The sequence below is a fragment of the Dasypus novemcinctus genome, chromosome 11, assembly GCF_030445035.2.
Source record: "Dasypus novemcinctus isolate mDasNov1 chromosome 11, mDasNov1.1.hap2, whole genome shotgun sequence".
NCBI classification, from domain to species: Eukaryota; Metazoa; Chordata; class Mammalia; order Cingulata; family Dasypodidae; genus Dasypus; species Dasypus novemcinctus.
The window spans coordinates 41,946,082-41,960,439 of record NC_080683.1 but is presented as its reverse complement, the minus strand read 5'-3'; the positions used below and the strand labels follow the sequence as shown (position 1 = coordinate 41,960,439).

General features: G+C 34.1%; 1 protein-coding gene across 48 annotated transcripts in view; it reads right to left on the bottom strand.

The window, feature by feature from the left end:
* The window catches only part of FAM135A (family with sequence similarity 135 member A), a 123,270-nt gene that overhangs the window by 77,918 nt on the left and 30,994 nt on the right, over positions 1-14,358 (bottom strand). For 27 of the 48 annotated variants that reach the window (XM_004482922.5, XM_004482928.5, XM_004482925.5 and 24 more), the window contains one exon: positions 5,960-6,039. The exons of the other annotated variants lie outside the window; for them this stretch is intronic. In XM_004482922.5, coding sequence (XP_004482979.1) covers positions 5,960-6,039 — 80 coding nt within the window. The remainder of the gene's footprint in view (positions 1-5,959; positions 6,040-14,358) is intronic. 48 annotated transcript variants of the gene reach the window in all.

The window sequence follows — 14,358 nt, the reverse complement described above, 5'->3', positions numbered from 1 at the left end:
TTTCAATGGCCCTATAAATAGTCATTGTCTTTTATGACTGATGTTATTGTGGATGACAACTATTTCTTGACACAAGCCTCTCACTGTCAGTACAATCTTGTGCTGGAAATAATTTAAATTTATTGTGGTAAGTTGTATAACGTCACTTAATTATTTCCAACATATCCAACTGCTCTACAGCAATTTACAGACAAAAATAATTATCTTCTCTTTTCTTCCTGAAAGTTTTCCAGAAATATATAAAAGGTATAGGAATTACAATATAATACAATGCAGGAAAGAAAAGGTATTGAGATGAAAGTATAAATCAAAGAAGAAAAATGACACATAATAAAAAGCATAGTGAAAAAAAATCCTAGCCTTAAAAGAAAAAAGGAATTATTAAAGAACAGAAAGACAAACAGGATTAACAGAGAGAATAAGTTATATGTGTATGAGGAATGACTCTGGAAATCAACTATGTTCTTTTTAGAAGTAAGTCAGCCAAATACATAGGTGTGATTTCTGGAGGCAGAAAAACTTGGCAACAACACCTTTTCCTAACAAATTTACTAATAGTCCTAAATACTATTATAAAATGAAATAAATCTTGTAGAAGGGAAAGACATAGAAGATTGAAGCAATATCTCTAAGTCTGGAATAAAAAAGCTGCCTTCTTCCCTCTTTTATTCAGATTGTGGGTGAGGAAACTCACCAAAATTATAAGTACATGATTTTGGATTCACCCAATACCTGTGAGCCTCAATAGGTCACTACATTACATCAACCACTGTCCTCTATAATTTTCATATTAATGTTAACATTTAACATTAGAGAGGCTATTGGGGACACACTAGCAGGAAATACAATTGGAATACCAGATTTCTAATATGAAAAACTGAGTATGTCTGTTTTTTGGGTCTAGAAATAGCCATTTCTTGCATTATTATCTGTTCATCTTTATCATTCGAACTTGAGTAACTTGATTATATAAAGGTTCTTAGCTGCCCAGCACGAAAGAAAGTGCAGCCTGCCCAAGAATGGCGCCACACACAGAGAGAGCTGACACAACAAGATGACGCAACAAAAAGAAACACAGATTCCCGTTGCTGCTGATAAGGATAGAAGCGGTCACAGAAGAACATGAAACGAATGGACAGAGAGCAGACAACTCGGGGGTGGGGGGTGGAGAGAAATAAATAAATAAATCTCTAAAAAATAAAATAAAATAAAAATAAAGATTCTTAGACAACAGTCCAAAAAGCAAAAACTAAAGGCTGGACAAGTTGTAAACAAATGCTATTAAACATTTTTTTTTCAGGGAGAACAATGTAAGAAACTGAAGAACTGAGTGAAAATGAAGGGTTAGGGTAGGATTCATAGATTTGATCTTTTTGTTCTGTTTGCCATAAATACTCCATTGCTTCTATTTATTTCTCCTAAAGAATTTAAAGAATGGTAAATTTGAAAACTGTCCTATAAGCCTTACCCGCAAAGTAGCTAGGTTTGAAATACATACTGTTCCTTTGAGGAGCATACAACGTGCAAGTGCACTAGTATTTTTTAAGTAAATGTGTTTGAATGGATGAATAAGCAAATGACTTCAAAGCAATCTTGAGAAAAAACATGGTAGTGTGTGGAAAAGAAGTATCTTTTAAAAGTAAATTATTTGTGGCAGGCACCAGTCTTTACATGAGAAGCCAGTTTTTGGAAAACAATAGCTTTCCATTACATATAATTTTAGTTTATTGTGGAAAATCAATTTTGTGTTTATTTTTGTAGCATTACACTAGAAAATAATTAAAGAGATTGTGTACTTAATTAAATTATAACTGTCAAAATAGCAAGCTTGAAGATTATATTCTGCATGGAAGATGAAAAAATACATAAAAATCTCTCTTGCTTTTTTCTCACACTTTCACAAAGTAACAAATTCTCATCTTTCATATCTGAACTATAATATCAAATATGACTTCACAAGATTGATTAGTTTCCAAATGCTTTATCAATGTGTTTTATTTTCAATTTTCTAATTTAGAATGTGTTATTTTTCTTGTCTGTTGGATGCAAAGGTATTTGCATAGTTTTAAAAGTAAAATGACCCTGAGAAAAGTGTGAGAGGTGCCTCTTTTCCCCTACCCCAACACTATTGCCAATGTGATGACCTTTAATTTGTATAGTGTTCCACAGCTTGTGAATCTTGTTTCATCCTCTGGGCACCTCTGTGATGAGGTATACAGAACAGCAAATTGAAGGTCAAAGAGAGTATGATCATAAAACCAGGGAGTAGAGAGCCAGAGGGTACTGCATTGTAGTTCAGATATGGGAGACAAGAATTTTTTATTTTGTAAAAGTGTGAGAAAAAAGCAAGAGAGATTTTATGTATTATTTGCATGGTAGAAATATTACGTGCATCCAACTTTCCCAGTCAATAATGCAAAGCTGATAGTATCAGAATCTAAAAACTGAACTGGTAGAAATTGACTAAATCTGGACTCATAACTAATAAAAATCAAATTCACAATCCCCAGGGAAAGGTACTTAAAGAGAAGGCACTCCAACTGGGCATTTATGAAACACTACTTGTCACAATGCCAAAATAACATTACTTTGTAAATAAGGTTAATTACATGTAATATTTGTCATGCAAATGACTAGAGTGAATCCTGAATTGTGTTAATTTTGATGAAAGTTTCCTTTCTTTTTTTTTTTTTTTTTTAATTAATTTTTTTATTGACTTTGTAATAATGTTACATTAAAAATATATATATGAGGTCCCATTCATCCCCACCCCCCCCACCCCCCCTCTCCCCCCCCAACAACACTCGTTTCCATCATCATGACACATCCATTGGATTTGGTAAGTACATCTTTGGGCATCTCTGCACCTCATAGACAATGGTCCACATCATGGCCCCCACTCTCCTCCATTCCATCCAGTGGGCCCTATGAGGATTTACAATGTCCGGTGATTGCCTCTGAGGCACCATCCAGGGCAGCTCCATGTCCCAAAGACGCCTCCACCTCTCATCTCCTCCTGCCCTTCCCCATACCCATCGTCCACCATGTCCAGAAAGTTTCCTTTCTAAACAGTATATAGTTGATGGAAAATGATCATGGAACTTGAATGAAATATACTTGTTCATAAAATAAATTAATTTCTTTTTCTAGAATTTTTTTTCTCTTAAAAAGACATAAAGAAGGGGCTGAGAAGCTGTAGAATTTCTGTTTTTCTGATGAGTAAACCTAGACCAAACTAAATAAAGTAAACAAGCTTGACAAAATGCAAGTAATGGGAAAAAGATTCTGGTATAAAACCAGGCTAAATAAAGATATTCCAATATCTAAACTGTTAATGCTAAAAAGATTGGCTGCTGCCAAAGAAGGATGAATAATAAGTTGGCACCTTGAACCTATCTCTGGAAAAAATCTTGATTGTGTCTGTAGTGCTACCTTCTCACTGGCAAATAAAATAATTAATGACTGGAAGATCAGTTGTAGTAAGTAGTCACTGAAGGAAAACACTATCAAATATGTATCAACAAGAAAATGATAGCAATACCTGCACGTTAAGTGTTGTCAATTAAATAATCAAGAAACAGAATTAAGACAACCCCAAAAACCACATAGCTCACAAATTACTGAAGGCAAAATACTTAAAAATCTTGGAAAAACAACCTAGTGAGATTATATGAAAGCATAGAAAGGACTGTAAATGAGACTATATGAAAGCATAGAAAGGACAATGTCAACTCCGGGTATCAGGATACAAATTGTTCTCAAAGCTCCAGAAATGTTGACTGACACAGCTGACTTTAGACCACTGCAACTACTGGAACCTGAGATCCCTGTCCAGACTCTTTAGTCTAAACTATGCCAATCAAGATGAAGCCACTCCTACTCCTTACTGGGGACAGAAAAAGTGTTCGTGACTGAATTGTAATACACTTAAGCAGCAAGAAAAAGTCACTCAAGGAATACTGGATAGGAGGAATAATCATGGGTTACTGTCAAGTTTTTTGGTTATTCACTTCTGATATAATTTCCTTATCTACATTCACAAGAAGTATAGCTAAAGAAAATACTTCCACAAAATTTAGAACAAGATAATTTATTAATAAAAGAAGTTAAACATTACCATGAAGCAAATATTTTATTATTGAAACACACCAACCAAATTAAATACTGTGTATCCTCTACACCAACTCCAATATTTAACTGAAAATATTTTAATTTCAAATGGTAGATTTATCCACTGGTCATTATTATTTTTGGCTATTAATTCTGACCTCTACAAACTTTCTTGGGATTTCTTTGTAATATCAGGCATGGCTAAAATATCTACACCTCTGAGGTATTTATTTAGAATCTGAGGGAAAAAAAGATAGAAAGGACTTCTGGGATATTACATAAAGATGCTAAATGATATAGTTAATGGTTTAAAATGTTTAATATGTAATAGATTTTTCTGGGTTAAGTTTCTTAAATAAGTTTCCTTAATAATCTCACATCTAGACACTTCAAAATAAATGTTATTTCATCAATTCTGAACTAAGATAAACCAAAATACAAAAATATTAATGTAAGCATAAACTATTAATTCAGTCTCAAAAATCTCTCAGGTTCTCATAAAAAGAAAACTTCAGGTGTCAAGGACTAATATTCACACATTTAACTTTCTCTCCAAACTTCATGACAACAGAGAAGAAACTGACCATATTTAGGAAGTTTATTTCTTAAAAGTAGTTATCAATCTACTTAGCATTTGGAATTTGAGTCAAATTCTTGCCATCTTAAATATTCCACAAACTAAAGTCTTTCTACTAGTTTTTTTTCAACTGGCAACATTAGGAAATAAATAATAACAAGTACATTTAGTCTATTAGATTTAAGGAATTTCAAATTTTTATAAATCAGTTGTTTTCCTATCTCTGTATTTCATAGAAGAAGAATTACAAAAGAAGAACTATTTAATGACAATAAATATGTACTTTTACATGTATGACAGACCAAGAAGAAATTTTTTTTCTTAAAAAAAATGTATATATATATAAAAACAACAGGCCTCCCTGAGCATTTTGATAGTCTTCAGGAAAACAGAGTAAACTCTCCATTATGTGCAATTCTTTAAAATTTAATATTAACCAGCATTTTAAAATCCATGGTATGCTAAAAAGATTATACTAAACATTTCAAATTTTTTTAAAATTAGAAAATGGGCTGAATTATGTTCAGCACAGTTTCAGTGTTGTATATTTTATTATTTTATGATGCTTTGGACATGAGTATTCACATAAGCATACATGGGAAGTCTCTAGAGGGTTTCATTAACCGCTACTTCTCCTAACTACATGAAAAAGAGAGCATATTGTACTGGGAAACTCGAAAAAATGCCCACTGATTATGTCAGAGCCATCAGTTTTAGCTTAAACCCTTTTATGCTGGTATTTTTCCTTAGATTATAAATAAGTAATAATGCTGCTATGACATATTTAGTTTATATCTTTTGACATTGCTTTCTGCCTCTTTCTTTTCTAATTAGAGCAATTAAAGCAGAAAAAAATCGTTTTAAAAAAATGCTCTCAAAAGGCACACAATAAAACAAAAATACTTTAACAATCATAAATCAAATTATAATATTTGCATTCCCTGTATACCTTTTAAAATACATCTTACGATGATGTAATTGATACCACCCCTACTACTTATGTTTGTTTTCATGAATTTTTCATATACATTCTTACATTTACTCAAAATGCTGTTAAGTAGGCAAGGTACCTCTAATCAACGCTGTTTTACTGAGGCTCAAATATACTCCTTATAAGGGGCATTATAATGAAGCTCTTTATATTTTTATATTTTAAATTAAAATATAAGTTATTACTAATTATTAAAATGTTGCATATTTATGAAAAGTTATCACTGACCATTAAATGTTGTGTTTGATTTTTTTAAAACTTGAAAATATTCCTTGGCTTACCTGTTGCATGTAACAAACTAGCTTCTACTCTGTGGGGAATTCTTGGTGGAATTTTCATGGATGCACGAATCTGGTAAAAACTAAAGCAAAATAGACAAGGAAGTCATTTTGAAACATATTTAAGAAACTATGAAATGTTCCAACTTCTATATCCCTAAATGGATTAAAATAAAGTTGGTCTGCTTTTAGATTGGTCTCCTATATTTACTGTTGTTGGAAAAAACATATCAGATCCACAGATCAAATGTTAGCATGGCATAAAACCAAAACGGAAACCCAACATGTATAAAGATGAAAGAGGCAACACATATATTACTTCCTAATTTATATGAAAGAATGTTGTTGCAACTTATGAAATTACAAGGATATTTAAGAGTTTCATTGTTTAATTCTGCTTACTCATTTTTTCTTATAAAAAATAATTAGCAATGTTTTCTCAAGAATAATTGTAAGTAAAAATAGTATTAATTATAAAGGATGGAGGAATAAAATATGGGTTAGAGTGGACTTACTTGTATTCTACTATAGAATTATTGTAACTCTAGCAATGGAAGAAATTATATCATTGATATGGAGACAGTGGCTACAGGAGTTGCTGAAGGCAGGGAGAGGGAAAGAGAGGAGTGATATTGGGCTATTTTCAGAACTTGGAGCTGTCCTCAACAATATTGCAAAGACAGATGCAGGATATTATATAACCTGCCAAAATCCACTGAATGAATGGGAGAGAATGTAAACAACAACATAAACTATAATCCATGCTGTATAGCAATGCTCCAAGATGTACTCATCAAATGCAATGAATGTACCACACTAATGAAATAAACTGTTGATGTGGGAGGAATGGAGGGTGTGAGGAGTGGGGTATATGGGAATCTCATATTTTTTAATGTAACATTTGTGTGATTTATGTATCTTTAAAAAAAATTTTTAAATGTGAACAAAAAAAATTGGTTTCATATTTTAAATGACAAAGACAATGAAGTATGTAATTGGTTGAAAGAATTTAGTTTTTTCTCCCAAGATCAGAGCTATTTGTTTATGCACTTTTACTTGCTTATATATCCTAAAGGATTTAAATATATATATATTTTTTAAATTAAAATTCTATCAGTCATTAGCAATAAGTTTAAATTAGAAGAAAATTATGAGGTAAAAACATAATATGGTTGTGTTTTAACATCATTATAGCGCAAGTTTATGTATGTAATGGAGGATACGCACATACATACACATGAATACTAAAAGGTAAATCAAGATAAATCAAGGATGAGTTTTAGATGGCTGAGGAGGTGAATATTTAATTCTAACTTTTCTTTAATCATTTCCTAGAAAGTAGTTTAAAAATTATTAAAATTTACAAAAACACAAAATACATAAACTGATTACTTTTATTACTAGGAAGGTATGGTACTGGAGAAGCTATATGGTGAGGTTGCATAAGCATAATTTAAAAAGAGTAAATGAAAGGATAGTTAATTAAATTTAGAACCTTTAAAGTCACAATTGGCCTAAAAGGGACATGACAAAACCCCATAGAGATGGATGATTAGTTAAGATGAGATCTTTCTGAAAACATGAGATGACTGAGAACTAAAATCAAAGTGGAATCAGTAGGAGCCCTGAAACAAGAACAAGAGGAGAGCAAAGTTTTCTAGGAACTCTTCAATATCCTATGCTGGTAATTTTAACCAAATATTAAGTAAAATACTGCTATTTTAAATATATAGGTACACAACAAAAAGCCCACTAAGACTGAACAAGTGATAGGTGCTCCATATTAAACTTCTTAAGGGCAGGGATCATTTCTTGTTCATAAATGTATATCCACAATCTTAAAATAATGATTTGTACACAGTTAAGTGTTCAATAAGTGTCTGCTGAATTTCAAGACATTTAAACAACGCTGTACTTTAATATATACTACACTAAAGAATACCATATACTAATTTAAATTCCCTGAATTTATATGCATTCATTTGTTTGCTTACCATTTATTGAGCACCAATATGAGAACCACTAGGTTAGGTAGTAAAGATACGGAAAAAACGACCACTAAAAGCAAGGACATGCACTACTTAAAATGAACTTCATTTTTGCTTTTAATATTCATAAACGCATCCATTATGACTATAAATACATTGCTTTATTAAAAATTTAAAGGTGCAAATTCTAAAAAATGAATATAACTTTAAAATGTACACATGTAAACTAATTTTTTGTAAATGAAACATCAAATCAGAAAATAGAACTAAAAAAAAATCAAAGGATAAAATACTTCCTTTTTAAGAGCTATGGTAGGCTAGGTTATTTGGAAATAACTTCTTGCAAAAAATCAACTAAATTTGCCAGATAAAGTATAAAAATATAAATTCATAAAATCAATGAAGACCTAACATGACAGTATAGAATTAGTAAATCAAAACTTAAGATAGTAAGATTTTGACAATATTCTTTCATAATTTGTAACAAACGTCTCACTACAATGCAAGGTATTGGTGGATGACTGATGTATGGGACCCCTGTATGATGTTATGCATGTTTACTTTGTAAGTTCACAACTTTTACTGTACACTAATTGTTTATCTATGTCTATATATAAATGATATAAAGATAATATAATAATAGGGTGGGATGAGGTAAAAAATATTTTGGTTAGTGGTAATATTTTGACAATACTCTTTAATCATTAGTTAAAAATGTTTAACAACAATGCAAGGTATTGGTGATAGGGTGAGGTACTAGAGTCCTGTATGATGTTATGTACGTTTGTTTTGTAAGCTCACAACTATTACTATACACTTATTGTTTATGTATGTTTGTGTATGAGCAATACACGTCAATACATTTTTTTAAAAAGCAAAAAAAAATTAAAAAAAGAAAAGTTAAGGGAAAGCAAAATCATTGTGGGGTACTGCTTTTGTTCCAAGGGACCTTGTTGATACATCTTGGCAAACCTAACCTCAGTATTAACAACCTGGCTAATAGTCCTAATACAAAAAGAACATCTAAACATTGAGAAGAAAAATACTAATGAACTAATAATAAAAGGAAGAAAAGCTTAATGAAGTGCTCTGCTGGTAAAGTTGTGGGCAAATACGAATTCTCCTATGCTGATAAGAAGGCAAAATGTTTAAACCCCACATGGAGGGGGATTTGGCAATAAAGAGAAAAAATGGATATGCATTTACTGTGACTCAGCATTTCACTTGCAGGTAAATCTCCCAAGATACACTGGCAAAAATACTAAATGATAGTTGTATGAGATAATTCATTGAGGCATTTGCTATTATAGCAAAAAGCAGGAAATGACCAAACTACCCATCAATAGGGCACTGGTGAATAAACTATGGTGCAACAGTACGACGGAGTACCATGCCATTGTAAAACGGAATATGAAACCTCTAATGGAATGACCTCTAAGAGGTACTGCTAGCTGAAAAAAAAAAAAAAAAAAAGGAACACAGAATATGTATACTATGTCTACCTTTGTGTAAGAAGGAAGGCTATGACTATATAAAGACCTATCTTTGAAAAAGGAAAAAAAAAAACAAGGAATGATACACCAAAAACTAAAAATAAAATGGTAACCTATGGTGGGTGGGAATGGGGAGAAGGGACAGGGATGAAAACAAGATCTCTCTCAACATACTGTACTTTACAGAGTTTTGATTATGGAACCATATAAATGTTTCATATAATTACAGAACAAAATTAAATAAAGAAAAAGTGACCCCTAAGAAACGCTAAAATAATAAATGCACATATCTACTTGATAGCAATTTCATGGAGAACTATTTCACATAATTTCTAAAGCACAGTATTTTGACTGCCTACTTCTAAAAATAAGAGAATCACATAGAAATTTTACTCAACATTTATAGTCTCATTGGTGGTAATGTAGCCACTATTATTTGCAACTATTTTATATAGACACACCTACACACACATTTGAGTAAAGCAAGCAATTATTTATGTTAGGAATCAAGATTTTCAGTGTAAGTGAAAAGAGATACATATAAAATCAACAGTAAAATTCTTGCAATCTTAAATTAGAACGGTAAATAGCATAAAGTCATGATCTATTTTTTCTCATAAAAAGGTATTTTCTAGCTCTGTCAAATGAAAAGGCTTAGGGGTAATGACTCAAAAAATGTGTACACTTAACATACATATAATCTCTAAACACTATTTGCATTAAAAGGAACCTGGGCTTTTTGGCTGACTTTGGTTCTAGAGTAGGAAATGTACAAGAGGAGCAAGGAACACCTAGTCAAAGTAAAAAACAAGGAAGCTATCAAATACTACTTGGATTGTCATATCAGAAGTTCAAAGGAACCAACCAGAAGGGTACTCTTAAAAAACCATCAAAAAGAAAAAGAATGCAATATTATTATCAACTATGTTAAAAATCCATGAGTTCATATTAGTACTAAATAAACAATTATATTTGAAAGATGCTAGGGCAAAAATGCAATATTCTGAAAACTAGTAAATAAGGGAAAAGAACAAAATATTTATCAAGCATTTCATGTACAAACCATATTTCAGAGTAACCAAATAGTTAATGAGGCAAAACTCTCTTGTACCCTGCTAATAATTCCAGCTAATAAAAGAGGATGGAGGGAAGCGGACTTGGCCCAGTGGTTAGGGCGTCCATCTACCACATGGGAGGTCCGCGGTTCAAACCCCGGGCCTCCTTGACCCGTGTGGAGCTGGCCCATGTGCAGCTCTGATGTGTCACTCAGGGGTGGACCCCCCATAGGGGAGCCCCACATGCAAGGAGTGCGCCCTGTAAGGAGAGCCGCCCCGTGAGAAAGAAAGTGCAGCCTGCCCAGGAATGGCGCCACACACACGGAGAGCTGACACAACAAGATGACGCAACAAAAAGAAACACAGATTCCCGTGCCGCTGACAACACCAGAAGTGGACAAAGAACACGCAGCAAACAGACACAGAGAACAGACAACTGGGGCGGTGGGCGGAGGGGGGAGGGAGAAGGGGAGAGAAACAAATAAAATAAATATATCTTAAAAAAAAAAAAAAGAGGATGGAAGAACATCACCATTTTAGAACCCCAAGTAAAATAATGATTCTGGGCAAAGATCATCAATGGGTACCATTAATTAGGTGATAGGAACTTTATAATGGATCCATAAGGTTGATAACACCTGAATCAATCTTATCACACACAAAGAAAACCAGTCAGACATTATATATATCCCCTGATGTAATGTAATATGAAGTACATACTATCACCTATAAAAGATTCTTCTCAAACCTCTACCAGATTTTAATCGTTTCTAGATTAAATTACCAATTATAAATTTTTAAAAATCTAAGAGATATAACCAAATACTGCCTGTGAATTTTGAGAGGATATGCATTTAAACACATAAGCTGTAAAAAACCATTCATGAGATGACTGAGGAAATGTGAAAATGTGAACATTAATGGATTATCTCATACCAAAGACTTACTTTTACAATTTCTTTATATGTAATAATGGTTTTGTGGATATGTTAAAAACTAAAAGTCCTTATCTGTTAGAGATGAATTTGAGAAAAAAAAAGCTGGGGCGTAACAAGCAAAACAAGAAAGATACAACTTGGGTAACTGTTGAGTTACGTGACATATATCTGTGTTTACCATACTTTTGAATGTTTGAAACTTTTCATTAAAGAAAAAAAAAGATTGGTACTGCCCCAAGTGCCTGGCAGAAGCAAAGGGAAATCCCCTCTCAAAGAATGATAAACTTGAAAATACTGGCAGAGATCAGAAATGACAAAAAGGGGCCTGTGGAAGAAAAAAATAACGGGGTAAAGAGAAAGCATGAAATATAAAATAATAGAGGTAAACAAAAATATATCAGAAGGAAAGTGGCTGTGGCTCAATCAGTTGGGCTTCTGTCTACCATATGGGAGGCCCTGAGTTTCTGTCCCGGAGCCTCCTTGTGAAGGCAGACCAGCCGGCAAGCGCCAGGGAAAGCCGACCAGCCTGCAAGTGCCGCAGAGTGCCAAACCAGCAAGGTGATGCAACAAAAAAGGGAGACAAGTAAAAATGCAGAAGAGTGCATAGTGAATAGACATAGAGAGTAAACAACAAGCAAGACGCGAGGTGGGGGGGCAGGGATAAATAAAAAATAAATACATACACACAGAAGAATGCACAGCAAATGGACACAGAGAGCAGACAGCAAGCAAGCCACATTGGCGGGGGGGGGGGTATAAAAAATACATCAGAAATTACATGAAATAAAAATGGACTAAAAGCTGCAGTTAAAAAGCAGTGCTCAAAGAATGAAAACGATAAATTCCATCATATGTGTTTACAACAAGCCAATTTAAAATATAAGGATAGGGAAGTGGATGTGGCTCAAGTGACTGAGCTCCTGTCTACCACATGGCAGGTACCTGGTGCCTCCTAAAGAAGACAGTGAGCTGGCACAAAAGACAGGTGTGGCAAGCTGATGCAACAAGAGACACAAGAAAAAAATAATAAGAGAACCAACAAAGCAGGGAGTAAGGTTCCTGGTGCCTCCTAAAGAGGACGAGTAAGAAGGTAGATGGCATGATGGCCAGGCACAGCAAGCTGATGCAACAAGAGACACAAGAAGAAAAACACCATGAAAGACACAACAAAGCACAGAATGGAGGTGGCTTAAGCAATTATGCACCTCCCTCCCATATCAGAGGTACCAGGTTCAGTTCGTGGTGCCTTGTAAAGGAACTAAGAGGATGAACAAACACAGCAAATGCTAACAATGAGGAGGTGGGGAGAAATAAATAAATCTTTAAAACATATATAAAGAAAGATAAAGTTATTAAGTAAAAGAATGGGAAAAGGAATATTTTGCAAATTTTAACCAAAAGAAAGCCGATTCACAACACTAGTATCAGACAAAATAGACTACAAAGAAAAAAAGCATTAGCAGAAATAAAAAAGGTCATTTCACAAAGATAAAACATTCAATTCATGAAATGAGAACTTTTAAATTCTAGGTACAAATTCTCAAAATATGGGCTATATCTGTTATAAACAAAAAACTACTGGATTTAAAATACAAAAGTCTGCCTTTGAATAGCAAAACAAACTATTTGAATTTTATGGTTATAATATTTTTGAATGTTTGTACTTGTCATCTTATTCTATGTTTTCTATTTTTGAGGCTGCTTACTATTTCCATTCTTCCCTTTGCTATGTTGACTGAGTAGCTTCTTTTTTTTTTTTTTACAATAACTTCAGATAATCTTATTCCATTAGCAATTAAGTAAAATTTTTTCAAAAATATTAGTAAATAGTTACAAGTATTTATAACAGTAAGTACAAAAAAACTGACTTCCACAGATGAGGAATTTAACAACTACTTTTTTTTAAAGATTTATTTACTTCTCTCCCCACCCCAGCTGTCTGTTCTATGTGTCTATTTGCTGCGTCGTCTTCTTTGTCCACTTCTGTTGTTGTCAGCGGCACGGGAATCAGTGTCTCTTTTTGTTGAATCATTTTGTTGTGTCAGCTCTCCGTGTGGGCGGCACCATTCTTAGGCAGGCTGCACTTTCTTTCGCACTGGGCGGCTCTCCTTATGGGGCGCAGTCCTTGAGCGTGGGGCTCCCCTACGCAGGGGACATCCTTGCACGCGTTAGCACTGTGCATGGGCCAGATCCACATGGGTCAAGGAGGCCCAGGATTTGAACCGCGGACCTTCCATGTGGTAGATGGATGCCCTAACCACTGGGCCAAGTCCGCTTCCCGCAACTAGGTCTACCACCATCATTTTTTTAAGTTTTATTAAAAAATAATCTGGAAAAATATATCAACTCACTAGCTTTTCAAAATGGAAATTTATTTTTCAAAAAGTCTACATGTGGAGCCAAGATGGCAGCAGAGTAAGGAGCTCCCGGAGACGACTTGTGAAACAGGGCAGATGGTGGTCACCCAGTGCCACCTAAAGCACCTGTTTGGAGGACCCAGGAGACCAGAGGAGTATCCTGCAACATCCTTGAGCGTGGAAGCAGGAGACTACCCATCTGCACAGAGGAATCATGAGTAAAGCATTCCACACCGCGGAAGTCGGTGCTTGTGGTATACAAGCCGCCTCAGGATCCATTCCATGGCTGGAGTCAGAAGTTCCATTTCCCACCATATAAACAGGAGGAAAACGCAGTGTGGCACCAACTTCAGCTACTGATTAGTGGATTTGGCAGGCTGAAGTAGAATCCTAGAAACAACTAAACTTTGAGCCTGTTCAGGACAGAGGGAAGCTGGTGGCCACCATTTTGATTCCACCCCAGGCACGAGGGAAAGAGGAGCTGACTGAAAATCATAGTGCTTGTAAGGACCATCTTCTTTCCACCCAGGTTGGATTGCAGGTCTACCCTAAACCACAGTAGCCACATCCT